A 27,832-nucleotide genomic window follows, 5' to 3' on the forward strand; every position below is an offset into this window, starting at 1 on the left:
ATGGAAATCAAACGCAATAATGATCATTCCAGCTGAAATCCTGACTCGTATTGCAATTGAAATATCAGCCAAAATAATCGCAATTTGATTTTCTTTGCATATCGTTCAGCCCATATGGTATATAAACATAAACTTATCTATCTTACCTTTCCTGTTTTATCATGACAATCCAGTGTAGCGTGGAGGAACCCAGTCCAACACCTTTGGGATGAACTGGAACAGACTGTGAGCCAGACCCCGTCATCCAGCATCTGCTGGACCACACTGACGCTCTACTGGAGTGAGATGTTGACGTGACTGACGTTATAGTAACATGCTGTTATAAACACCATTCATCGAGTCAGTCCCAATGATTTTTTTTAATATAGTTGGCAATCAAAGATGATTTTGATTTGAATCATTATTTACAGATCAGTATGTACAGTGGTCAAACAAGAGCAGGAGGCTGTAGTTACACTGTGTGTGTGCGCCGAGGGGGAGGAGGGGAGGGGGGAGGAGGGGAGGGCAGAAGTAGCTGACATTCATCCTTTCAAATAAACGAACGAATAAATCCAATAACGACTTATTTCACTCATCTATTCAACACCTAACGGCGTGTGTGCATAGCTCAGACACAGATTTGGCGACCGACACACACACCCACACACACAGAATAAATACACGCACACTGTATATGAACAATCCACTGCTAGGTAAGACAATAGATAGACAATAATGTGCACTGGCTGATCCTTATTTAAAAGTCTCACCTGATCACACACACTCGCACAGACACGTTCACATGGACCCTCACACATACACAGAACTACAGCTGAACAGATACACACGACACACCGCTAGATTCAGCCTGAGCCTCTCCTGTCATCACTGCTTTCACATTTGAGAGTTCTGTGCTGATGTTTGCATTTGACTCGGAAAACAAGTTGCTGCTTTTATTAAAGATAAATAGAAATAAAGTTATTAAATAAATCTCACTGTGTTCTTGGAAGATATATCCATAATCAAAGATTCTTCAGTCATGCCAGAAAAAAAAAAAACATTCTCTTTGCTGTAAACTGGCAATTAAACTGCTATTTAGAATACAGTGTACAATATAATCTTGTACATTTTTATGAAGTTATCTCAAATTCATTTTTACGTAACTCTATTTCGGAGTTGGAGCATAATTTTTAGATGTTTCAATCCTTTATCAAAACAAAACTTCCCAACAGGAAGTAGTTCGTGAATGTCTTTTTTTCCAGAATTGATCTTAAAACAAATTATTTTATTTCAGTCCTTTTGTCAAAAAAATGTTCTAAATGTTCTAAAATGCCTTTATCATTGACTGAGGCTCTATTCATCCATGAGCAAGATAAGTCAACTTTGGATCTAGTATTTGATTTATCGGCTAACAAGCACCAAAGTCTGTTAAAACAGACGTATTAGTTTAAAATATAGCAGAACTTCCATTCGTAACTGCTTTGAAATTGTGGTTAAGAAAGTACAACTTCACAAACAGTCTAAATGCTGGACTTGTGATCATTTCGGGACCAAAGAATGCAAAACATTACCCTCGACTGTCACTAATGACAGTCTGCCTTTTCTTCTCTCTTGCTCATTGCGAAAATTTCACCCCTAGTGTAAAGAAAAGTCTAATTTTATATTTCGTTGTGCGTTTCTGTTCATGTGACCCAAACAAAGATGGCAACCAGAACTGATAGCTGCTTACTTGTCTGGAGAAAGAGGACACAGTCTACTGGGATCTGATTGCACAATATTTTTCCTCCCACTGTGTCAGATTAGGAGATTACAGTCTCATAAATTCTTGCTATTACTTGGCACAGACACACTGGATTTATACAACTTGAGTGACGTACAGTTGATCAGTGAGTCGCCAAGGACCGACTTCACTGTTCCACCTCCTCTTTTACTTCGACATGTTTTCATCATGTGTGGAGAAGAGTCCTGTGGGTCAATGTCAGGCAACACAGGCTGATATTATGTAGTCTGACCCCAGAATGAATATTCTATCTCATTTTACAGCAGTGCGAATGTTTTCTGTATCGGCTGTGAACACTATGGATATGTCTCCAAAGACGCGTCCATGATCTGTGACCCTGCCTGGTTTCTATTATATTCTCGATGAGAACAGCAGCTTATTTAAAGCAACTTGAAAAGAAAGTCTCAAACATAAAAGTGATGACTGCTCGAGAGGCCCAGGAACAGCACTTACAGCTGGGAACACTCAGTCAAAGTTACAGTACTTGAGTAGCTGATCGAGGCGTACACACATCTAGGGCTTTGGTGCATCATGGGACAATCAGGAGTGTTATTCTTCAGTTCGAAGGAGCACAACAGGCGCCAATCTGATTGATCAGTCCATATATATATTTATATATTTATAACTATAAATCCATCCAATGAGCTATGTACAAAGTATGGCAAAGAATTTATTATTTCAATTTATCAGCAGATGTCATTGGCTCTTCACTGTGTGTAGTCCATAATGTCTCCAGTGATGTGAACGTTTCATGCTTGGGGGGGTTTAGGGGGGGAGTCCATACCGGCAACCTGCGGCGGTCTTCGACATGGACTCATGGACCCAATCTGCCCCAGAGCAAAAGCTCAGCGGAGTCCATCCAGGGCCTGGGTTCAGTCCAATAAGAAGAGGACAGGAGGTCTCGCCACCAGGGTCATGTAGCATTCACCTCCATGATGTGGTCGTCGGTGGCGGGCAGCACCAGGACCTGCCGTGCGAGGCTGTGGTTGAACACCTGTCCCGGGCTGAAGGGTTCCAGACGAGGCATGGCCACGCCCTTCTGTTGCTGGTCGCCGCTGCCCACGGAGTGGATGCTGCCCCGGCTGCGGATGCTCGCCGTGTCGGCCTGGTCGTCCAGCGTCTTGTCCAGCAGGGACAGACTGTCGTTCTCCACGCAGCTGTCTGAGGATGGCAACAAACAAACAAACACATTACTCTCTGAAAATCCTGATGGTTTTTTATTGTTGTTGTTTTTACATCTCAGGTCATTCCTTTCTGGAATAATTAAATATTGGGGAAGCAGTGATGAACAGGTCAAAGAAAACAAGCGGTCAGACAGCTTGTAAACAGACTAATTAAACCAAATCTACTTGAAAGAGAAAACTAAAAATTTTAATTAAAATGTTACAATCTGTTAAAACCCAAAACATCCAATATGTCTGTTGTTGCAGAGGGTTTGTGTATTAGTTGCTTTGTAAAACCACAGACACGGTGCTGTTTCCTGAGACACCGGTGTGATGTTTAGAAGTTGTTGGGGCGTCTTAGTACAACTCCTCCTCAATAAGTAGCACGGCTACTTCTCACAGCTGGTGCAACACCACCTGCTGCTGTTGGACTGGCAGCTGCCAGAGTATCAGTGTCGTACCTGCTGTTTGCCATTTAAGTTGTTTTCGCTGCTTTTTCTGCTACGTAACATGTGGGATGACAGCAAATTGGAAAGATTCAAGTTTCCCTTCTTTCACTATGGAATTCATTTCTTCTTACCAGGGTCTGGCTGAATGGCCACTGCTGCAGTGTGAGGCAGGTACTTCAGCACTTTGATTTTGGGGAAGGGCAGGTGTCCTGCGAACAGAGGCATCACCTCGATCTGCACCTTGTGGGTGGCGTTGGCCGTCATGGGCATCGATACCATCCCTGAACTCTTCCCACACACCGCCCAGTTACTGCTGCTGTCAGCCACTGTGGACACACACACATACATGCACAATTTGGTAACAGGTAGACAGGTAAACAGGTCATTAGTTGCTGATTATTTGATGTTAATTGACCGATTCATTTTTGACTCATTGGTATTTGTTAAACAAGTATGTTGTTGGCTTATTCTTATTCCGCATTTTTAGAAGAAGAGTTAGTTGAATATTTTACTATAATCATAAGAGGTGCAAAAACTGATTATTTCAGAAATCCCAGACGGTAAGTGATTCTCCAGACATACCTTCATACATGAGTTTGGTGGTTTTGAGACCGTCTGTGTCAGTCTTGCTCTCCTCCGCCATCTCTCCCTCTGCAGGCTCAGTCAGTCGCGTTATACACACCTCCAGTCCACAGAGGAAACCAGAGCGACAGTGTTGTTCACCAGCAGGAGGCAGGATCTCAGCTCTCACGCTGTACAATGTCTGACAGTATCAAACAGAGGTTATTTAAGGTGGGAAAATCTCTGATTGTGGCTGGAATTCTGTACATGTTCGGTTTCCCTGTCCACATGTTGCAAAAAAGATCTACAGATCTGAGCTGCTGACGACACAGTCTGAGCAAAAGTAAATCTTTCAGTGGACTCACAGTGACTCTCTCGAGCTGGAACTGGTAGTGGAAGGGTTTGAAGGCAGAGACGTCTTGGTTGAGTGGAGAGAAGTTGGCAGAGAAAATACACTGGAGACAGGAAGGCAGGTCATCCTTCCACCTCACCTCCCACAAGCAGAACACGCTGTGCTTACTGCACAAAAGCTACACACAAAAACACACACACACACACACACACAAACCAGATATGAAAATGAATTAATGTTGAGGTAATTTTGACATTCTTTAACATGAAATCAACACCAGAGAGATGTATGTTGACCGTCAGGAAGTGTCCACAACAGTGTGGATGAATTTAAAAATATTATTTGTGTGACAAACAGGGCTCCAACAGCTGTTCCTCCTGTATTAACGGCCATCACCTGGAGAGGGTGTCGAAAGATGGTTTTGATTGACATGTCCGTATACTCTGCTTGGTATCTGCACATTAAACCTCTGTTCTGTCAATTCCTCAAAGAGGCATCCTGCAGGCCCTCAGATCAGATGCCTGAACCATCTCATTCGGCCACTTAAAACCCTCCTTTTCTCCGGATATCTGAGCTCCTCACCCTCCCCATCCTGCTCAGCCCTGCTGAGGAAACTCATTTTGGCTGCTTGTAAACATAATCGTTATTTCTGTCACTACCCAGAGTTCATGACCATAAATTGGGTGTGGGGTTCTGGTCTGGAGCACAGATAGTGGGTAAATTGAGAGCTTCATCTTCAAGCTCAGGGGCTGAAACTAAGGAAAGAGAGATGTAGAAAAAGATGTATTTTTTATATTTATCCTCATTAGTGTGAACATGAGATTATAACCCATCGTTATTTCCAGTATTTCCCCATAATTACCATCAGATATTATAAAATCCATATATTTTACAAACACTATAGCATTTTTTCCAAATGCTAGAAGCTTTGTACTGATCTTTCCTCTTGTCACTAACATCTGTTTAGTTGTTTTCTGCTCACCTGCTGTGCTTTAGCGTTAAGGGACTGAAGCTCCAGAGCTGCATGCTGCTTCTCTGTCAGCTTCACTTCAGCCAGCGTGAAGTTCACGTCTGACACATTCTGCACGCACACCTGGATGTACTTCCTGTTGGGTCAGATCAAAGGTCACAGATCGGACGTGTGTATGAGTAGGCTGGGGAATGCACATGGTGGAAAAAAAAGAAAACACATGCATACAGGGCTTTCTGAGAGACCGGAGGCTCACCTGTTACCAGCAGAAAGCAGCGAGTGTTTGGTCTTGAAGGGGATGTAGAAGGTGAGAGCTAGCAGCGTGGAGTAGATCGACCACGGACAGTCGATAGACATCTGTGGACAGACACAGCCAGACTTTACTTTCAAATCTCTTAACTTATCATGGTTCAAAACAAAGCTTACCGATTAATCTGCTGATCATTTGGTCTGATGATTGAAAAATGCCTGTCATAATACACTACAGCTAAAACTGACTTAATCAAATGTCCTGTTTTGTCCAACCAAGAGTCCCAAACCCCAAAATATTCTATTGACTTTAATCCTCACATTTAAAAACCTACAACTATCACCTTTTGTTTTTCACTGAATCACTGAAACGATTCATTTTCAAACTAGAAATGTGAAAGACTTCCATCACTTTCTCCCCCACATAGACTCTACGACTCCGCATTTCTGTGAGCGGGCCTCACCCTCTGGTCGATGGCGGTCATGGGCGTGTCGGGATGACTGTAGCTGCGAGGTCGATGGCGGACCTCGCCATTGGTCAGCCTCTCATTGGCGGGCCGCTCGGACCCGGACGGGATGATGCACAAAACCTCCAGCTGGAACTCCAGCGTGTGGTAGGGAGGGGTCGGCGGCAGGCTGATGCTGGTCACCTTCTCAGACGACTGAATGGAGAGGACGCTTTCACCCACCAACTCTGAACACAGAAGGAGACGGAGACGGAAGAGACGAGAACTTTAAAGCTGCATATGTGTCAGTTAGTGTGTTTATAGGCCAGACAATCTCTGGTTGTGGTCATCTTTCTGCAGTAACTTAGTTTTAGAAACATTATGTACACAAGAAACATTGCTGTATGTTGAAAAAAACAGTTAACAAAGGTAGATTTATGCCGAGGAAACCTGACTTCTTAACCATGTAGATGCATAACCAGACCTCAAACGTGTTTTTTTTATCTTGTAAACATGTGCACAACAAGGACTAGCAGCAATGAGTTGGATTGCCAGGAAAGATCACTACTCCAAAACAATAATTAAATCCAAAGATCAGCTAAAACCAAAACTACAATAATTAAGTGAGTGTACAAAGACAATCTCTTTAAATTAATGTAAGTGGCGGATTCAGATAAAGGCTTTGAAATGTGAACCGACCAGCAGCGGGGTTGCTGATGCGGGCGGTGCAGCTGGCGGAGGGCAGGATGGGCATGGTGTCTGTGTTGCTGAGCTGCAGAGCGTCTCCTTTCTTCACAGCGTAGTGACCCGTCAACAGAGTGAACTTCACTATCTGAGGCAGACCGGCTAACAGAGGCTCTGAAAAACAGAAAAACAACCACAGTGAGCAAAGTGCACACACACAACACGCACACAAGCACGACTACAAAGTTGTTTCTATATACAGTACATTCACAATCATGGTGGGAATCAGAGCAGTAGAAACATGTCTGATGCAAGCTGTGACTAAGATGAAACTTAACATTCATTATGATCAGTAACAGGTAGAAGCACAACTCATCACAGTTTGTCATTTAAACTAAAAAATAGCTTTTAACATTATTTTTAAACTAAATTCTGTTGCTAAATAGTTGGAAAATACTGAACTTGAGCTTCCTCCAACACTAATCTTAATGCATGGTGAAGAAGTAGGAACTGTATTTAAATGTTTATTTGCTCCTCATTCAAAAAAACTAAATCAAAAATGCAGATAGAAAATCATTAACACAAGCCTGAGGGCTTGTGTATCGTATTTTGTTTTGCCAGCTGCATTTTTAGTTTGTTCAATAAGGGAATTCTGTGAAAAGCTGTGAGTGATAAAAACAATACTTGGAAAAGTGTAATTGCCTAAAGAAACAAAACAAAAAATTGTGACCAATAACACAATGTCGTCATATAACAAATACAGACCTGAGAGAGGCTCCACAGTGAGCTGGGGCTCCTGAGAATACACTTCATACTGGACCGATGGGTAGATGTGAGGCAGCACGAACTGCACCTGACCCACCGTGGCACACAGCTGACGCAACGTGTAAGTACCTGGCTGCCCACTCTACGGAGGGGAGGTAAGAAAATAAGAGGGAAGTTATATGAAGAAAGAGAGTAAAAAAAACACACTAACAAATACATTATGAATCTCCATCTGAATGTCAAACACTAATGAACTGGTTAAACATTTTAAAGGTCACATTTTTATCTTTTCATGTAAGGCAGTGTCTCTTACTGGTGCTGTGAAGGTAATGCTGTTATTCCCGGGCTCTAATTTTACATCCTGCACTTTCAGCATCTGTGCTCCCTCCTTCATGGCAACAGTAGGAGGGCTGACACAGTTGGGCGTGTCTGGCGGTGAGGTGCTGTCATGACAACGCATGAGCAGGTGAGTGTTTTTACACACCACTCCTGTAGAGTTGAGCGAATTGTCTGAAGGACTCCTGTCCTGAATCTCATCCAGTTCTAAAGGAGGACGTGCAGCCGAGGAGGAGGGGGGCCCCGCTGACGAGTTTCCATGGTTAAACTCTACTGTCCCTGGGTTTGTTTGTCTCTGAGCCCCCTTAGACCTTCCATGAGTCCCTCCGTGATCCACGTCAAAGTGAATGCTAGCAGCTACTTGCTGTATGTGCACGGACACCGGCATAAAACATCTCAGAGTGAGCTCCACCTGCAGGACGGCTCCAGAGTGCACAGAGGCCGTCGCTGGGTGGAACTGTAGTCGTGTGAGCTGAGCAAAAACGCCCATGCTGAGAGTCACTTTGTGGGCTGCAGAGGAAGAAAATGACATTTAAGTATAAAAAAATAGGTCGTTAAATCATCACCCGCTTTTAAATGTGTTTGCAGATTGTTTTGTTTAGGTTGACCAGTGAGAGTTAATGAAAGCATCTTATGATTAACTGCAGTTTACTATACCTTAAACAATGAATTAGCAATCACAGACGACAACTAAATGACCCCTACAAAGCACTGAACATCACAGACTGATGATACAGAACACATATGGTGGTTCCTTCCTTGTAAAGGTAAACATGTGCCAGTGATGAACCTGATGACTTACAGTGATCTCCAGACTTTCCGGCGAAGGTCAGAATTTCCTGACAAAAGTGCTTCCTCTCCTCTGTGGTCAGATTCACGTCACCAGCCAACAAGGCACTGGTCTGCAGGTAGCTGTGGTGGGTTGTAAAGGAAACAAAACGCTACGGTGCACTGGTGCAAGAACCAAGCATCGGTCTCCACCATTGTCAGGTGAATATCGGGTCTTCTGTATTCTGTAACATTAAGTATCACCAACGGGCCAGCAACATAACCCTGATTAAAAAATATGCCATGATACAACTGGACTAACTCAAAGCTCAATGGCAATATTTTTTATTGCCGTATTTCTTTTCTAGCGTAAGTGCATTAAAAAGTTTATACAATCCATAACTTCATGTGCCACAAACTGTATTATAAAATGAAATGATTTGAATTTTTCACTGAAATGTAGGGGATGATTTCTATTCTACTTCAGCAACAAAAAAAAGTTATTAATGTTGAGGGTGTGCAATTGGATTTATATCTGAATCTTTGTGCAAGAATCTGTGTGCACCTTAACCACCCAAATATCTTTCTGGTACAAAACCAAATGAATGATGGTTATTTCCTCTTGTAAATGATTCTTTGCACCACCGGAACATATCTGGCCCTTAAGTAGCTGCAGGTGACCTATGTGACACCAGTGCTGTGAAGGATACTCTTCAGTTCTGCCCAGCAGTTTCTGACACTCGGCAATCTGTTTCCTGGTGTGAGTGACAGGGAGGCTCCATCCCTCTGACACGTACGACTTCAGAGCTTCCTGCAAGAAAGTTTCTGCCCGCTCAGGGTCCCCCTTCCTCCTAATAAATAAATGAACACACACACACACACACGCACAGAAAGTCATCAACTTATCTTTTTAAATCTGCAGAAAAGAACATCACACATCTTTTTTTAAAGGCCATTTAGAAGTAAAATCAATTCAAAAGACCAAAGCAAACGCAGACAACATACAGAGATTGCAGGTAGTGTGATATGATAGATATGTGAAATTAATGCTGCCTATATTGCTCACCCCTACCATGTCTATGAAGTGCTGTGACTCAGCCTCAATGAATCTTAAACAGTTTTTTTTCTCCCCCCACTTCAGTAAAGGTGTTGTTTGCAGACCAAAATACACGAGACCTGACATATAGTTGTGAAAGCAGGATAATGAGCTGTCTGCTACTGGCTGGTGTTTGGCATCAGGTGACGCTATGATCTGTATTTAAAGAAGATGATATTATTTCTCATCAAAAATCATCAAAAAGCACAGGGACAGCTCAATTCCTTGTTTCTGCCAGTATGTCTAAACACTGGCCGTGACTGTTCTGTCACTGCTTTTAGAATCAGACTTAGAAGAAACGCACTGTCATGGCTTCATGTTTATTACACCACCCAACCCCCCAATACCACATTAGTGCTTTCAATTATTCTGCCTCATTAGACCTCTCATTAGGACTGTGTGTGGGTTTACAAGCAGTGATTGATAGAGTTCTGGAGAAGGGGGTTTATTCAGCAGGAGTAACTGAAAACATGCGTGTGGGTGCGCAATGTTTTCAAGACAACTTTTTACACCTGCATATACCCTAACTGAACCAGCGGCTTTAATCCTCCTTACATGTAGAACTCAGCCAGGCTTTTTCCCACCAGTCTGGCAGACCTCAGCCGGCCGATGGCCCTGTACATCTCCATAGCAGCGTGAGAGAGTTCCTGATGCAACAAGTGGCCAACAAGGTGGTGGTGGAGGAGGCAGAGGGTGAGAGAGAAGGGAGAAACATAATCAGAAGTTTCCAGGAGATTACGTCACAGAAAAATATTGATGAGAAAAAAAAAAAAAAAAAAGAAACTGGCACAGGAATTCAGAGAATGTGTGTTAACTTCCTGCTTTGCCTCCTACTGAAATAAACTGTGGCAAGGCGTTGACTTACAAGATAGTGTCTTTCAAAAGCTTCTACAGACGACAACGCTTCTTTCAGCTTTTTGTAAGGGCTCTGCAAACTGTTGACTGTGGAGGAAGACAGAGGAACACAGTTAATTATTGCCTTTCAAATAGGAGTCAGGCTTCTTTATTACACCTTAATCAACAATGCTTGGCAGAACAAGCTCATACTTGTTTCAGTGAAGAAGCGATTCAAATCCTAAAGGCCCTGACACAACACACTGAAGTTGCGCCTTGTGTCTGCTGTTAAAAGCTGCATCTGAACTGAAGCTGACAGTCGACATGAATATATATTCTGCGCCCACATTAGACAACATACAGATACAAGTCATATGTATTTGTTATCCAATAAACACTGCAGAGACACGTACAAAACAGAAAACAGGAAAAATACAACAATTTGCATCTTAATAAAAAACTGTTTGGGATTGGAGAACAAATTCGTGTCAGATAAAGATGAGATAAGATCGTCAATCAAAGTAAATTTAAGGAGAATCTGCACTTAATGGGTGAAATCACAGATTAATGAGGTTGAAATTCCAGTCGTCCCTGAATCAGCTCATGTGGGCCAATCAGGGCCGAGTAAAGCCACAGGCTACAGGCAACAGACGACCACACACGGCTCAAAGACACCTGATGTTAGCAGGGCCCTGAATCACAACCCACGTGTTCGTGTCATCAGAAGGAAAGGGTTGGGACTTGGGAGTAGTTGCAATTATCCCACCACCCAACCCACTCATCACCACCCAGCAGCACAAAATCCCACCATGTAAACACTTCCATGTAACAGGAGAGTCTGAAAACTCACCAGTCTCAGGCCTCTCATCTCCCAGTCCAGCCAGCAGATCTACAGTCCTGTTCAGGTCCTCAGATGTGGGTCCCTTCTCTGACACCAGGCCACAGAGTTCCCCCAGGGACTTCAGCTGGAGAAGGCAGACAGGAAAAAACACATTATTCGGAGAAAACTATTTGCACCAGATATTTACTGCTCACTATTTAAATGAATGAGTAAAAGAAAAAAAATAATTATTTCATCCTCTTAAATGTCAGAGTCAGAAATTTACTCCAACCACTTTGCCATGCTCCAGAACAAATGGTTTTGGTGGAAGAAAAATACTGACAAGTAACATTAATTCTTTTATATAAACTGACGAAACAAAGACAGATGCATGATTTTAATGCAAAGCAGAAAATAATACACGAGTGATGCCTTATGAATAGTCTTAACAGCTTTATGGAGACAAACGTGTTTCGCATTAACCCGTGCTCCACTGAAGGCATCATGACACACGCGAGAAGTTACATGTGATCAAAGCCAAAGCTACATTATCAAACGTTTCTGTTACCTTGTCAGTGGCGTAAGCCCACAGCCCCACAGTGTGGGAGCAGTTTGCAGCTAACTGGGCCTGATCGCAGCAGCCCTCGATTCTGTGCAAAACCTCCAAGCAGCTGAGGAACACCCAACAGTCCAGCGCCCCCTCCAGCACCGACACCTGCTCGAGACAAAGAGCAACAACATACAATGTTATGATGAGCGACACATTCAGTTCAGTGCATTTAGGTTTTCGATTTGATGTCCGTCCATGTAAGTATGGATAATGATGATTCATAATTATTAGGGTTACCCCTGACATCTCCTGGATCAGTGGGTCCCACCTGTTTCTGTCTGACATATGCCCACATCCCCTTACAGATGAACTCAAATACCACTTCATATGGTCAAGTGTGCATTTGTGGAATTACCACTTGGACTCAGAAGCTGCATGTTTCAACAATTTCTGCAAAAACTGTTTCAATTTCTCTGCTCACTTTCTAACTAGTTTGCACACATAGAATTGCAACATTTCCCTTAATTCATGTTTCCAAAAAGATGATCTTATGTAATTTCTGTGAACCACATTTGATTTAGGATGTGGAGCAGTCCATATTTCAATTAAAAAATTACCCATTTTCACTTTCACTATTTGGCTACTTTTCTACTCGTAAGGTTACATCATTTGAGCCAGAGTTTGAAGAGCTTATATTTTGGTATTCAACCTGAATAAAGTGCATGTTGCCCTACAAATAAACACACAAAAAATGGCCCTGTAAGAGTGGGTTTACCTCAAGCAGGCGTAGCTCCTGGACACAGTTATGCAGCAGTTCCAGGGCTCTCTGGGTAACCTCCCATGGCCTCTGTAGGAAGATGAGTAAGGTGCACTGGCGGGAGAAGAGGTAGCTCCTCAGATCCAACAGGCTGGCCTCTCCTCGCTGGATCCCATCTCTCTTCTCCATGTCAATGGGCCGACGAAGCAGCAGGCCGCTCCAGCTGCGCACCGGGGCGCAGAATGAGCCGAGCCAGTTAGCTGTATCTGCGGAGAGAAACTGAGTAGTCAGACCAAATCCAAGACGAGAACGGACCTTTTACTTGAGGACTGCTGTATTGAGACCAACCATAGCACTGGGTCGTGGTTACGTACCTCCAGCTCCAAAGTTAAGGACATACTGGGTAAAAAGAGCATCTAGTTCATCATACTGGACCAAGGCATCCTCAAACTGCTGCAGCATCTCAAAAACAAAGGCCAGTTCCTCCTGCACAATCACACACACATACATACACATGTGAGCTACAACTGCACTTTGATATTTAAACATCAGAGAGATTAATCTCTTCTCAACTGAGAATTCAGGGTTTAATGTAATCATCTGCATTTAGAGAATCAGACGCAGTGAACAGAAACAGGTTTTCATGCCCTGTGAGTCAGTTTAAGTCACAACACTCCCTCTACTTCTCTTTCGCTGCACACAAACCAATTACAAGATCAAAATCCTCCTGCTCATTTTTTTTCTGCATACCTGGACCATGAAGTATTCACAGAAGCTCCAGCCCGGCTGGGTGCGTTTCTCTCGGAGTGTACGCATGTCATCTTCAAAGCGGCCCAGGTTCTTGGTGAAGGACATGAGGAGGAGAGTTCGCAGCTTGAGTAATAAGGAATTCCAGGATTCCTGAGACCGAGACGAGTCCTTCAGAGGATCCGACAGCACCACACACCTGCAGGATAATAACTTTCGTTTACTCAGGAAAAGTTTCATCAACACAGTTTCTTATACTCAACAAGTTTTTATGATGTTGTCTGCTGTGACATCTACATATGACCACATTTCACATCACTCCGTATCGGAGCAAAACAACCAACTTCTGCTGTTACTGTTGTAAAAGCAGGAAGTTGGGAAGTCACTCGTGTTCTCTTCTGCCAGTTTCAACTAAATCAATTTGTCTAAGTGAAGGAGTCTCCTCACCTGTCGTTCTGTTTGTTGCAAAAATCACTACGGATCTTGTCCACGATGGACGACCGAGGCAGGATGTTGGTCTTGTTCTTCTTCTTAGTGTCGTTGGTCTCCACGACGATGATGACCCAGTCAGCTGAGCCGTGGGTGCGCAAGCTGTTCTGCCAGCGCATCATGTCCTCCTTTACCATGCTCTTATACACTTCTGTATCCTGGAACAAAACACCATCCAGTTATTATTCAGACACTCTAAGGACACTGTCATTTTCCATTAAAAAAATGTAAATGAACAGGTGTCTCAACAAAAATAACAGTGTACTAAGAAATGAGTTCAGTCATGTGACATTAAATACAACTGATACTGCCAATACCATCACAGTGTTAAAGGGAAGTATTACTAGATAAGTATTGTTATCATTTGAGATTTTTATTGATCGAATTACGATTGAATAATTAAGGAAAAGAGAGATTTTTGTTCTCTAAATGTCCTGCATGTTGTACCCAATCAAGATGTTTCCACATCAGTGTACAGAAACTACAAAAAGAATGCTGACCAGCAAGTTTATGTTTTATGATAAGTAAAACCTACAGGATACTGAACGCTGTGACTGGGATTTACTGTGTGAACTGGTGTAAAGCTGCTGCTGCTTGAGTAAAGTGTTTGTTGTAAATCTGCTGGAACTGATTAGAGATGGGATACAACTTGATGGGCCAGTTATTATGTAAGTGTCCACTGGCAGGGAGAGGAAGTGAAGTCCGCGTTTTACGCAATGCTCATGAAGTGAGCTTGTAGTCTCAGTCTGTAGGATTTTGTATTATGATCAGTTGAATGACACAGCACATGCAATCACATATGGATTATGATATGATATTGCATTGATTTAAACCCTTTAAGCCTTTGGTGTGTTTTCTTTGAAGCATTTATTTAACTGTGCCACTGAAGGTTTATAGTGATTTTTGTACAGCTTATCATTTGTTTGTTTAAGACTGAACACACCCATGGAAAACATACAGCTGTTTTCAGTTACACTGGCTCATAATTTCAGTGTGGCTGTTCTCGATAAGGGTGCCACTGCTGCCCACAGTCAGCTGATTGTGGATGGATGTATTGTATTTAATGCTCACTTCCTTGGTTGCTACAGTTTATGTTAGTTCAACAGGTCGGTGCAGAAGCTGCATGTGAATTATTTTAGCATTAAAGTAACTGACTGAGACTAGTTGGTTTTATAACCTGTGCAGGTCACAGGTTTTTGTCTATGGCGCTGCCCACCTGTGATGCTGTCATGCTGTGTGCATGGGGGAGGGGAGGCAGCAGCCCCACCTGTCCACCATGGTCAGTCTGCTTGTACTGTTAATACTGTGTGCGTGCACACAGGCTGTTCTTGACAGACATCGCCATACCTCTGCATTTAGCTTTGTTAGCTAAAGCTGAAGCTCTTCCAGCAGCACAAGCTGTACCTTTTTATATCCCACAGGTGAAAGGAGCAGTCAGGGAAACCTGCACTACTTATTTACAGGGGAAGCGTGTGTCTGTGTCTTGAGGTTTTGGATTGTGTTTCTGCACAAAAGAAGCACATCATCTAAAGCATATTATCTTTGTGTTTTACACTTTAAACCAGCAGAGTAAGAGTTTTGTAAACTGGAGCACAGAAACTGTCCAACAAAACAAAACTGAAGTTCTGTGTAAAATGTTGGCGTTTAAGGTAAAATGAACACATGACAAATAAAACTAAGGAATCTGTTGCTATTATTTACCTTTGGATATTCAATGATATCTAAACACTTGGTTATTAAACACCACTTTGCTAACACGTCCTCTAGTTGTTGGTCAGGGAGGTGTGACTCCCACTCTCACACAGTCTCAACAACTAAACAGTCTCCGTATGACAGAGTTAGACTTTATTACGGGTCTATTGTAGTAATTTGTAATACTGTGCAGGCGCTAATGTGACTGTGTCCACACAGCATAAACACAAAGGCTCACTGCTCCCACACTAGAGGCACAATCCTTAGGAAATGTCATGAGTCACAGGCTGATGAAAGCACTTCCTTGAACTAACCAGCTGCTCAGTCAGCAGCAGCGGGTTCCTGCTTCCCTTCTTGTTTTTCTACCCTCTGCTTTCTCCGAGCGCTCTCACAAAGCAGACATCAAGTTCACTTTATCCTGGTGACTTCAGGCTCCTTAAAGTGCATCAAGTAAGATCATGTGCACAATAATGCAGATACATTTGTAAACTGATTATTTTTTCCTTCCATCCACATAAAGCCAATCTTTGATATATTTTAAACTGCTATTTTCAGAGTCAACCTTCACATTTAATGTTATCATTATTATCACAACATTATTAGCTTAGTGAACTTGTACATCTCATGCATCTCACATTGAGTTTCCATAGCTTGCATGTGGAGATGTCTGTGACCTATTTCTGCCTTGATAAGATAACTACAGGTGCTAATCTATTCTTAGAGTGCAGACAAGAAGATGTATTTACTTATCCTGCAAATACGTGGAGTAAACAAACATTCTGTTCCTCCAGCTTCCTACACAGAACATTTCTTCAACCCTCCAAATAACAGCAACATTAAGAACCCGGCTTTAAGTTGACTCAATTTCTCTCTGTGATACCTCACTGTAGGTAAACATCACTAAAACACAACACAAGTGTTCAGTAAATGAACAGTAAAACAGTAATTTGCACAAGCAAATGAATTACCATTAGCATCAGTTAGCAGGTAGCAATTATGACCAGAAATGAAACCATTACTTCATACAAAATGATCACTAAAATAACAGTATAACAGTGTTCGGCTATACTGACACAGACAATAATACAGAGTGTGGCTGTGCCGTTAAGATACTCACACAGCAGTCAGTCCAGTAGATGTGGAGGAAGGGGAAGGTGAGGAGAGCCTTGTTGCCCTCCTTGGGGAGCAGCTCCTCTTTAAACTGGACAAAATTAGCTTCAAGGTGGATCATTTTTGGTGCACGGCCATACGTCCTGTACAGAGAAGACAGCAGAGTTTGACGGGATCGATCATACGGCGCTTGCAATTTATTGCCCCAGGACAAAATATAGCTATATCCTATCTATGGAATACCCATGCCTGAATCCTCCACAGATCTAAGCTCCACATTCAACCCCATAAATAGAGTGAAACTCCTCTGGATCCCTGTACCTGTCACTGGATCAGCAGCTTTCCCAGGAGCTTACGGTACAAGTGTTTAGAGGAAAATTCAGTTTATCATCATAGTTTTGACTAATTCTGTTCTTTGTCAAATCCAACAACTGAAGAGAGAACAGGGCTTTTATTGGCATTGCAAGAGACAAACCTCTGCCATATTTCTAACTCCCCCTGTTTTAGAAGTGTATTCCTTGTTTGATAAAAAACTAAACAAGCTGCTCTGTTAACTTGATGTAAAATACCCAAATTTTTCTCTTTAAAAAACCTCCACGATTCAGAACACAGGTGACAAACACTGTACAGATACATTCAGCTTGGTCTTGGTCAATAATCTCCTTCAGAACAAATCCAAACCCATGTTCACTGACTCCTACAGATTTCTTGGCACTCAGAAATAACCTTAAATGGAATATCAATGCAGATCATATTAAAAAGCCCAACAAGAATTTACTTCCCATTTCAGCTCATAAAATTCAAGGTGAGGCAAAAGATCTTGCTCCATTTCCATTCAGTCATCAAGAAAAGCAATCATACATTATCCACAGCAGTGTCATCAGAAATCACCAGCACTCCCACCCATAATTAAATATCTCTATCAGAAAGTTTAGAGGATAGTAAAGAGTGCGAGGCACATCGTTTGTAACCCCACACACCCAGACCCCACACCCTCACTACTAATAAAACTCCAAACCCTCACAGTTAATGAACAGTTTTATATTTATGTACATCCTGCACTCACTGCAGCCTAAATGATGCCCCTCTTTTACTATAAATGTTTCATGCATTTAATGTCTTGTGGTTATGTAGGAAAATAAAAAATGCATAGTGTAATGATGTTAAACGTTGGACCACCTGTACACGTTGACATTAATGAGAGAGTGGACAAAAGTTTAAGAGTAGCCCACCAACTTAATCCTCCAAAATCACCATAGATTTCTCTGACAGTGTCAACAACAATTGAGCTTCACAATGATATTTAATACCACGTTTTTTCCCCACGATGCGTTCGGCAGGCCAGTACTCACCTCCTCCATTCCATTGGCTCCCTGGGAAGTTGTTGGGCCAATGACGTGTAGAGAGACGTAAACAAGCCCTGGTCTCCAGCACCTGGGATGAAAGGGGGACGCTTTAAAAATTAGATTTAAATAAAATGGAGAAATCAAATAGCTCAAGGGAAAACTGAAATCTAATATTTATCATTCTCATGTCCTCATAAGAAAAACACATTTCCACATTTCACTACTTTTAGCACCAAAAAGAACATAAAAGATATTTTGGGAAGTTTATACATTGAATTAAGTGTGCTTTGTGCTATTATACTGATGTTTTCAAACTCAACACGGGTAAGATAAAAAGCAGCAGTTAGCCTGGAGGAAATTGTGAGATAGTGTGGCATTACTGTGCAAATATACTGTATCAGAAAATGGCTTCTATTTAGCATCATTCTCTCAGGAGTCCAAAAGACCCCTGACACTCTTTGTCACAGACACAAAAACACAGATAAACATACCCAGCAAACAAGGTGAGGCAGAGATGTGAGTTTCATTCTTGACACTGTAGTAAAAGATGGACAGGTTTTGCCAGGACAGTCTGATTTACTAAACTCTTCTCTACAGCCCAGAGTCCATCAGACCTGGGTCAATGTCCTGTAGCGCTCTCTGCTCTCGCATGTTTAACAGCCTGGCAGATGTATATGATGTGTTCCCTTGAAAGAGTAAACTTGTTTTACCACTGAGGGAGGTATTTGTCAGGGTTTGCAGCATGAACACTCACTTCTTTCAGAAAACCAGATACTTTTTCTCTTAAGCTTTACTGAAACGTCTCTTTGGTTTGTGTTGGGAACTGTATTGTAGGCAATTCTGTAACGCCATCATGTGACTTTTTTTGATTTACTTGTTTTGTCATTTACAACAGGCTCCAGACTAATTAACTGCTGAAAGCACCAGGCCATATTTGGCAGAACCATTTCCACTGAAACACAGAACAACACAATTATATTTTCCATCTTAACTACGTTACTGATTATTTACTCATTTCTAAAACTCTAATTTCTGACTAGGAAAAGCCTGCTTTCAAAAACCCTCACATCATGTCCCTGCACTATTCATGTTTAGAGAATGAGAGACAGTCAGCAGACAGTCTCCTTTGCTGTACATATCCACTTTTGAGGGTTGATCTATCCTCCAAATCATCGCTAAACCCGTGGACCAGTGATGACTGCTACAATCCCACAGCGGGTGCCTCATGTCAGAAACATTCAAACTGTCACTCATGGTAGCTGTGTGCACTTTGATAAACAATGCCTTTCATGACTGAGGTACTTATTCAAGCTGCACTGGAACTAGGCCACCCATTCAATGAACCATGCAAAAAGCCCTTTTTATAACTACCCCCCAAGGATAAACACAAACACTGGTCTTACACTGTTCACCCGTTACAGATGTTAATACCTTCAAACATTCAGCAAGAAGAAAGTCAGCACCTAAAAGTCACAGTCAGTTCTGTTTAAATCCAGTGTGCTGGAGCTGGGCCGAGACACTTCCCTTTGCTGACAATCTGACTGCACTGTAAATCAATTAGTCTTGCTGCCCACTGTTTAACACCTGGACAGATATAAAAGATCACTGGGTGTGGAGTTTTGCTGCGTGGCATATGACCTAACTCCTGCAACATATGCCTTGTTTCATTTAGTTAAAGCATCTGTGTGCTTTAGTTAATGGCATCAACCTTTCCTGGGTCTTAAAGCTCCAGCAAACTCCAAGCAAAACTGAACTTTGAATGTTCACAGAGGTTATCTGAGGCTGCTGTCAATGCAGCCCTGTGAAACAAACACCAGTAAAAAACCCTATGACTGTGTGAGCCAATCATACACACAGGGTCAAATAATAAATAGTTAAAGTACATCGCTCATCTTGTGGGAGCAGCAGAGGGTTACACACTCATTAAAATCTATAAATGAGTGACTTTTTTTTTTTTTTGGATAAAACGACACTTCATCTGAGTGACACATACAGCCTTGTAGGTAATTTAAATCAGTGATCTCACAGCACAATCATCACAAGCATAGACAGAAAGTAGAAAGTGAGGTCATTCGTAGCCAAGCGAGGCGCCTAACATCTGTAACCCCTCCTCAAATAACTCTGCTGTTTTCTGCATCTAACTTTAGGCAACTGGTGGCTTACACAGTGAACCTAATAATAAACTGTGTCGAAGGTAAACCGCCAATTTCATGATAAATTCTTGAGCCTTGCAAGTGACCTTTTCTATCTCAGCACTAGTTTGTGTCTCTACTGTAATTATAGGATTTGATACTGAATTATCATTCAAATTCCAAAAAAGATTCCCTCCACAGTATAGTAGATAAATATTTTTACCATCCTTGACCAAATTAAGTTAGCAAGTTACTTGTCCACTTGCCATCTTTGCTCAGATCAAAGAATAGAGACTTTGGAGAAATGGACTGAAATTCTACATCATTGTACATCATGGTTACTAAGGCTGCAGCTAAGGATTATTATCATCATTAAATAATATGCCAATAATTTGTCTAATTCTTTTTTCTCAAAAAAATTAAATCATAGTGAAAACTGTCATTAAAAAAAATTGTAAAGCCCAATGTGACTTTTTCAAATATCTAGTTTTGTCTCTCCAAAAGTCTAAAAGTTTTCAGTTTACTGTGATGTAAAGCAGAGGAAAGCAGCAAATCCTGCCATTTGAAAAACTGGAACCAGAGAATGTGCAGCATTATATTTTTGCTTGAAAAATTACTAAATGGATGAATCAATTACCAATATAGAAGCTGATTGTTTTACTGCCGGTCAATTAATCTATTCATGGAGCAATCTTTGCAGTTCTAATGGATACAGACTCTGAGTTTTACCAAACAGTTGTAATTTTTGTCACACAACCTGCAGATCTTTCTTGAAATAATTTCTGACTGACTTGTTTATTTTTGTATCTAATCATCAGTGCAAAGGTCATAAATGTAACAATGATGATTTCAGTGGCACACACCTGAGCTAGGACACCTGCTAACCCTTCAGGAAACACAGGTGTTGGCTAGATCCCACTGTGGGCAACCTGTGACTTAAGATTTCCAATCTACCAACACTGGTGAATTGTCATACCTATACTTTTCCTTTCATATTGCGACTTCCCAGTGCCAGGGTCTACTCCTGTGCTGGAACACCTTAAGACCACTCTGTCCTAAAAATGGAGCAGCCTGCGGTGTGAGGTGAAGCTGGCACCCACTAACACCGTCGGCTCTTAAAATAACCCCACCAAGAAGCTTCCACAAGACTCCAAGGGATTTATGAATGGCAACCCGACCCCACCGGCCAAACATCATGCATCGACTACCGTCTGTGCTGCTAACAGGGGAAACGGTGGCTGTCCAGTGGGGAACAAGGTGAAATCCTTCCCAAAACTGCAGCAACTAGCCGTGACGTTATATCGTTAGCTCGGCCTGTTAATCAGTGTAGCCACTAGCTAGCTGACAGCGACACCGCTTTCCAATTAAACAATTAGCACACACAGTGGTACAGTTTATAAGCATGAAAATATCACAGCCTTGACAAGTAGAAATTAAGCTACCCATCGCTACACACACAAATACAATCACACAAACACACACACAGTAGCGTGTCCAAGCTGGTTAATTTAGTGTACCTGCTAGCTTAGCTAAAACAAGCTAATGACTATGGCTAGCAGGCTAACTGTCAAGACCAGAAAAAATAAGACTGTACGTCTCCTTTTCATAAACACTCACATGTCACAATCGGCTTGTTTTCCATAGTATAGATGATTGGCTTTTCCTCTTGACACTCCATATGTGTTAGCGTTAGGACTCCATGAAAATGACATACAAACAGAGCTTTATTATTAGTAAGTGCTTATGTGTGCAGTTGTGTTGAATCGATGGGGCCTGTGTCCCAACTGCACTTCCGGGAAGTGCGTAAACAGTGCGTCATTAAAGGGCCGAGCTGTGCTTTTTTTAAATTACTGGTACGAAAAAGAGAAGTCCAGGTGCAGTGCAAATATTCAGATTCTTTCTTAATAGAAAAATACAAGTATCACACTGTAAAAGAATACTCCATTGCAAGTAAAAGTTATGCATTCAAAATGCTATGTAAGAATTAGCCGGGAAACATATTTAAAGTAGCCAGTCAATGCAGAAAAAGTCCCAAGTGAAATCAAACGATTTACTATATATTTTATGTAATATGCAGTTAGATTATTATTTCTCATGCATTAACGTTTAAGCACCACGTAACACTTATAGTTGGTTGAGATTTTTCAACTAATTTATATACAATAGGGCAGCAACTACGGATTATTTTCATCAATGCATTTACTGATTGTTTTGTTAAACATAAAAAAATAGTAATATAAAAAAAAATGCCCAGCAACAAAAAAATAACAAAACAGTTGCTGATTGTATAAGTGACTAAATTGTTTAAGCTTGTACACGTGTACTATTTTGAGTATTTTTTATTTTTACAGTGTGTCATATATTTAACATTCTTCATATGTTTTGTTTGTAAAATCTTAATCTGTAAAGCAACTGTCAGATGAATGTAGTGGCCAAACTTAAAAATCAAGAAATAATCAAAAAGTCAAAAATAATTAGCTGCCACCGAGAAGATTAGACCAAATTTGTTTGCATGGTCTTATTTCACATTCTTGTGACATCACTGGTTACTATGGTGTGAAAATAAAATAAATGTAAAATTCAAATGCAATTTATCATATAGTTTTAACACTAGTTCTGTTTTGACCTTTATCAACAGTGGGCAATACAATGCTGCCATCTAGGGGGGCGACGTCATATTGCAGTGACTGAGCTGTTTAGGTTTTGAATATTTTTATTATTATAAAACCGAGAAAAGCCACAACAAACAACAAATACACACTTACATTTTTTTAAACTTCATTCTCACACTCTGTTATTTTGCTTTTTATTTCATTTTTTCTGTCCTTCATCTTTCTGCTCTGTTCCTCTTTTCTTTGAGTCTTCTTCAACCTTTTCTTCCCCCTCTTCAGGTTCTCTCCCTTCACTTTTCTCCTCTTTCTTGTCTTCAGGTTCAATCTCAGCTCCATCTCCTTTTCCAGGTCTGTCATCTCCTTTCTCTCGGTTTTTCTCTCCATCATCTTCTTTTTTCTTTTCCTGGTCATCTGGGTCCTTTAACCCAGTTTTATCTCCCTTAGCTGCCCTTTCCACATCATCCTTTGTGCTTTTACTGCTCTCTCCATCTCCCTCTTTGGTCACATCATTACTATCTTCTCCCTGCCCCTGTTTTTTCACCTTTGCATCTGAACCCTCCTCTTCCTCCTCTCCTTCTGCCTCTTCTCGCTCCCATACAACGTCCCCACCCACCCCTTCCCCTCTCCCCTGTGCTGTTTCTCCTTCTTTCCCATTTTCTGGCAGCTGAGTTTCCAGTGCTGCCGCCTCCCACTCGAGCTGCTCCACCCTGGCCTGCATCTTGCGATGGCTCGACTCTAATTCCACCATTAGTCGTGCTAGTTTTGTTTGCAGGACTTCCAAGTTGCTCTCCAGCCTTTTTATCTTGGTTTCCACTTTCTCTGCCTCCCTCTCCTCTCCGTCCCCACTCTCCTCCAGCATGCCCATCTTGGTGAGGATCTGTCTGCCTTTCTCCTCCAGGTGGTGTTTGGCTGCAGGGAACTCTGACAACACGTCTGTCAGGTCTTCTTTGGACAAACTAAACAGGTCAGAGTAGCCAATGCTTCGGATGTTGGCAGTGCGACGATTGCCGGACTTGTTGCCTAAAAGAAAACATGTTGTGATTCTTTTAAAATTTTTGCAATAAAAACATTACAAAAGATATGATGTTGCCAACCCTTGTTCCATTATCAAGGACGAGCCCAATTCAGAGATTAAAGGAACATTAGCTGTCTTAAATAACAAAGATCAATAGTATTAATATTTAAATATAAACATTCTACAGTTTTGTCTCTCGACTATGTGCTGCATAATTTATGTAGTTAGAGTTTGATATAATTTACAATCATTTAACATATCTCTATTAACATTTTATTGACATTACAATCACAGATGTTAATGTTGTATTTCTATCTATGTCTTATTGCTTAATGTTGCTCAGCATGACTAATGTGTGCAAAATGTTATTACTAACAGTATTTCTCATTTGTGTTTTACTGCTTTGCTTTTCAGTGAATGTGAGGATGTTATATTACTGCATCAGTGTCAGGCATCATTCTGCCTTATTTCACACTGTTGAGGCAACTAAACAGTCTGTTCTGAGTCTATTCACCACCTACATGGATTGTTAAATGCCATATGACCATGTGCAAAGTTCTGTGCTTGACACTTGACTTACCCTTGATGTTGAGGATACTGATTTCCCCAAAGAAATTCCCTTCACTCAGCACAGCAAACTCTGTGACCCCATCATCTGCTACCACAGCAAGTTTTCCCTCTTTGATGATGTACATTTCATGGCCCACATCTCCTTTCCTGCAGACGTACTCTCCTGGACTGAACACCTGCATGAGAAAGGCATGAGGACACATCTTCATCTTTTAACAAGTCTTTTCTGAAAGCATGAAAATTAACCAGGAGAAGCAACAGGATTGAATTCAAGATAAGGATACACCATTGAGTGAGTATTGAACCTGGGGGTAGCAGGTTTAACACAAGTTTCTAGCATGCTTTATAAACAAAGTAGAAGTCACAGCAGGCTCTTAATTGTGTTGGGAAATTAAATGACAGCTATCACAATCAATCTGAAGGGCCTCCTTCTCCCTGACCTGAGGTGTTAGCTTTAGCACCAGCTCCTCCAGCAAACTTTTCTCACAGCTCTGGAAGATAGTGACTTTGGAGAGCGTGGGAAGGTGAACGCTGACAGCGATCTCTGTCCTCAGGTGCAAGGGCAACTGCTGCAGGATTTCATTCTCTCTCATGATCTTCTTGTTGATGTGAAGATGCTGGTACCAGTTGTCGATACGCTGTCGAAGCTCCTTGCTTATGTAATGGCTACGCAGGTATGCCTTCACCTGAAAAATGAAAAGAACCTTGTTGTCGGAAAGAAGACTAATTTCAGAATCAAAGAGCCTAATTTCTGACAGTCTTCCAACTTACCAGCTCATGGTTAGGGAAGAAGACATTATCACGGTCCCTTAGGCTTGAGATGACATTACCAACATTGCCAACAATTGATGCAAACACCAGCACGGCAATGAGCAGGTCTGCAATCATAAACAAGTATTCCTCTTCCCTTTTTGGCAAAGGGGTGTCTCCTACTGTGGTGAAAATCTGGGCAGAGAACCAGAAGCAGTAAAAGTACTGACGGCGCATGGAGGCAAACTCTACGTGGGTGATGTTGGGGTAGACCCAGTTATCACTTCCAAAGCCAATGTAGCTGGACAGTGCAAAGTAGAGACAGGCATTCCAGTGGATCAACACAAAGATGTAGATCATGAGCTTGGAGATGCGGAAGGTGTTGGGGTAGGATGTTCTCGTCTCCATTCGATCCAGGGCCTCGCTGAGTCGTGGCAAACGGAGAAGCCGGTTGATCCTCACCATCGGAGTTTGGATGCCAAAGGCAAAGTAGAGGAAGTCAGTGGGCATCAAGGAAGCCAGGTCCCTTAAGAAATGTTTTGAGTGCAGATAGCGGTTCTTCAGCTGAGCTAGGTCTTTTATCAGGATGCCCTGATCCAAGTAACCTGGAGAGGGAAGAACAAGGCTTAACAAAGTCCAGAGTGCACTTTGGCCATGGTACGATTACCTCGTCAAAGCTTAGATTGGCTTTAACTTCAGTATCAAATATACCTGACTTGCTTCACATCTGCTCATGTAGTGACTAGAATACCGTGCATGGTCCATATAGAGCTATATCTCTGGACTGTTATTAAATTACACTAAACAATTGACCTCATTGGTATGAAGCAGCCTACCTCTTTGCTTTTTCAGGTACTCATGTAATTATTTAGCACCAAATCAGATACACAGGAGGATTTAGAAAAATCTGAGTTTATCAGTATCATTAACCCATTAATGCTATGACAAAACCAAATATTATTTCAGTTCATCAAAACTAGACCGAAAATGTGTTCTTGACGAAGCCGTATAAAAGCTTATGCAATGAAATGTAAAAGATTTTCTTTACTGTTATAAACCAAAGGCGCATATACAACCTCACACTTCATTTTGTGTTCAGCCACAGAACATAACAGACCCTATGGGGCACCATTGGACAAAACCGTATAATAACAGGCATGTGTCATTGTTACTGAAAGTGTCCATTGTTGTCTAGATGCAGGCCTTTATGTAACCAAGTTGTGTACATGCTATGCTTTGTGTGTATACCCCATCATATCACCGAATTATACATTAGTTATGTTTAATTCATGTTCGAAAAAATGAGCTACTTTTATTACTTTGAGGTGGATTTTAGGCTTTGATTGGGCTATTTGGAGTAAAACCTGTCAGTTTATTACTATCTAAACCAGAAAGTTTTATAATCATGTCTATGGTCTGATAGTTCTACTGCTTCTTCATTATTTATGATTGTTTCAGTAAAGTGTTCATTTAAACGGTATTTCACATTTATATGACTGAATATGTGACAGTTATATAAGCTACAGTTTCAAAGACTCAATTAAAACTGACAAAAAGAGAAATATTTACCCGTGTGAACAGTGACAATCATGTCAATTATATACATGAGGTCTGACAGATAGTCCAGTGTAAGCCACACAGGTAGGTAGCTCAGTGCAATTGTAGTGAAGCATGTCCTGAAAAAACACAACCAGTGAGACTGTTAAATGTTTTGATATATAATATACTGTATGCTATTTGATATTCATCATATTCTAATCTTGTACCTCAAAATGATGATCACCCAGTTGTAGACAATGGGAAAGATCATGACCTGTATCCAAACATAATAAAACTGATCTGCCGGATCAATCACCCTCTCTTTCCAACTGAAAAGAAAATGATGAGAGAAAAGGAAGAGGGAAACAAAAGAATATACCACGTGATCAGTCATACACAAAGAAAATTGTCCTTTAGAGATATATAATGTTTCAGTTCTTATGTGTAAATTAATAATAAGTTAAATTTTACAACAATTACAAATAGATACTTGAAATCATATGTTTGAAATCTGTAGCTAAAACAACATTTGCCTCAGTGGGATAAATGGTTATTAATGCTTTTGTGCCTATATCAAGATAATACTGTGGTAATAATCAGCAGACACATTTGTATAGATTGCATAGCTATATCTTTGTTAAAACTTATCTAATGTGCCTGTCATTTAAATCAAAAGTCTTACACTTTGCAGTATTTAATAAGAGCCTATGATTTGGCAGACGCTTCTTTTAAATCCCCTAATGCATTAATATGTAAGAATAATACTTGGAGTATAAAAAAATGTTATTATGGATAAAGAAAGCTTTAAGTAGATTTAATTAGCTGGACTCCGAATGTTAATTCTCACACACAAGATGCTTTGTCAGTTCTTCAGCAGTATAGAAATGATGCGATTTCTTGATCTATGAAGATTGAGACTCTTCATAGTGATCTAAAAAAATTTTTTTGCAACATTTTTTAGCCCAAACATTAATTACTTACTTAACTTTCAACTTCAGATCCAGAATGCTGTTCTGTTTCCCTTCATCCTTGACTCCATCTCCTCCTTCCTCGTTATCCTTCTGGCCCCGATGCCACCTGAGGAGTCTCTGCCATTGGTTACCTGTAAAACTAGAAATACCTGTTTTATCCATCCTCCAAAGTTTAGCAAATAGACTAACACATGTTTCTAAATGACGGCGACCTTTGCTCTTGATGTTGTTCCCGTCTGCATGAGCATTGCACTTTCTCTGACAATAATTCAAACAACCTTGATGACTTGCATCAGGCAG

At 41.2% G+C, this 27,832-nt stretch overlaps 2 protein-coding genes across 2 annotated transcripts; both read right to left on the reverse strand.

The window, feature by feature from the left end:
• Positions 1–335: 335 nt before the first annotated feature.
• On the reverse strand, positions 336–21,847 carry trappc10 (trafficking protein particle complex subunit 10). Its single transcript, XM_056389872.1, has 23 exons — positions 21,693–21,847; positions 17,950–18,031; positions 16,605–16,740; positions 13,754–13,953; positions 13,310–13,505; positions 12,934–13,045; positions 12,578–12,825; positions 11,821–11,967; positions 11,283–11,397; positions 10,464–10,540; positions 10,154–10,245; positions 9,213–9,353; positions 8,537–8,646; positions 7,712–8,244; positions 7,399–7,540; positions 6,649–6,807; positions 5,968–6,197; positions 5,511–5,611; positions 5,267–5,390; positions 4,298–4,462; positions 3,954–4,134; positions 3,503–3,697; positions 336–2,920 (listed from the first exon to the last, which is right to left on the reverse strand). The coding sequence occupies exons 1-23, from the start codon at positions 21,751–21,753 to the stop codon at positions 2,673–2,675; spliced, it is 3,795 nt and encodes a 1,264-aa protein (XP_056245847.1). The 5' UTR covers positions 21,754–21,847; the 3' UTR covers positions 336–2,672.
• A 984-nt stretch (positions 21,848–22,831) lies between these two features.
• cnga4 (cyclic nucleotide gated channel subunit alpha 4) lies at positions 22,832–27,831 on the reverse strand. The gene is made up of 7 exons (XM_056389397.1): positions 27,543–27,831; positions 26,789–26,890; positions 26,592–26,698; positions 25,044–25,627; positions 24,713–24,958; positions 24,283–24,448; positions 22,832–23,707 (listed from the first exon to the last, which is right to left on the reverse strand). The coding sequence occupies exons 1-7, from the start codon at positions 27,692–27,694 to the stop codon at positions 22,887–22,889; spliced, it is 2,178 nt and encodes a 725-aa protein (XP_056245372.1). The 5' UTR covers positions 27,695–27,831; the 3' UTR covers positions 22,832–22,886.
• Position 27,832: the final 1 nt, after the last annotated feature.

This window comes from Seriola aureovittata, chromosome 11 (genome assembly GCF_021018895.1).
Source record: "Seriola aureovittata isolate HTS-2021-v1 ecotype China chromosome 11, ASM2101889v1, whole genome shotgun sequence".
NCBI classification, from domain to species: Eukaryota; Metazoa; Chordata; class Actinopteri; order Carangiformes; family Carangidae; genus Seriola; species Seriola aureovittata.

Coding starts and splice junctions, on each gene's coding strand:
- trappc10 (XM_056389872.1), bottom strand. CDS start 21,753: ATGGAGTGTCAAGAGGAAAAGCCAATCATCTATACTATGGAAAACAAG. Junction 11,398..11,820: donor GGGCTTACGCCACTGACAAG/GTAACAGAAACG, acceptor TGCCTTCTCCAG/CTGAAGTCCCTGGGGGAACT. Junction 4,135..4,297: donor TCCAGCTCGAGAGAGTCACT/GTGAGTCCACTG, acceptor TGATACTGTCAG/ACATTGTACAGCGTGAGAGC.
- cnga4 (XM_056389397.1), bottom strand. CDS start 27,694: ATGGATAAAACAGGTATTTCTAGTTTTACAGGTAACCAATGGCAGAGA. Junction 24,449..24,712: donor TGCTAAAGCTAACACCTCAG/GTCAGGGAGAAG, acceptor TTTCTCATGCAG/GTGTTCAGTCCAGGAGAGTA. Junction 23,708..24,282: donor CAGTATCCTCAACATCAAGG/GTAAGTCAAGTG, acceptor GTTTTCTTTTAG/GCAACAAGTCCGGCAATCGT.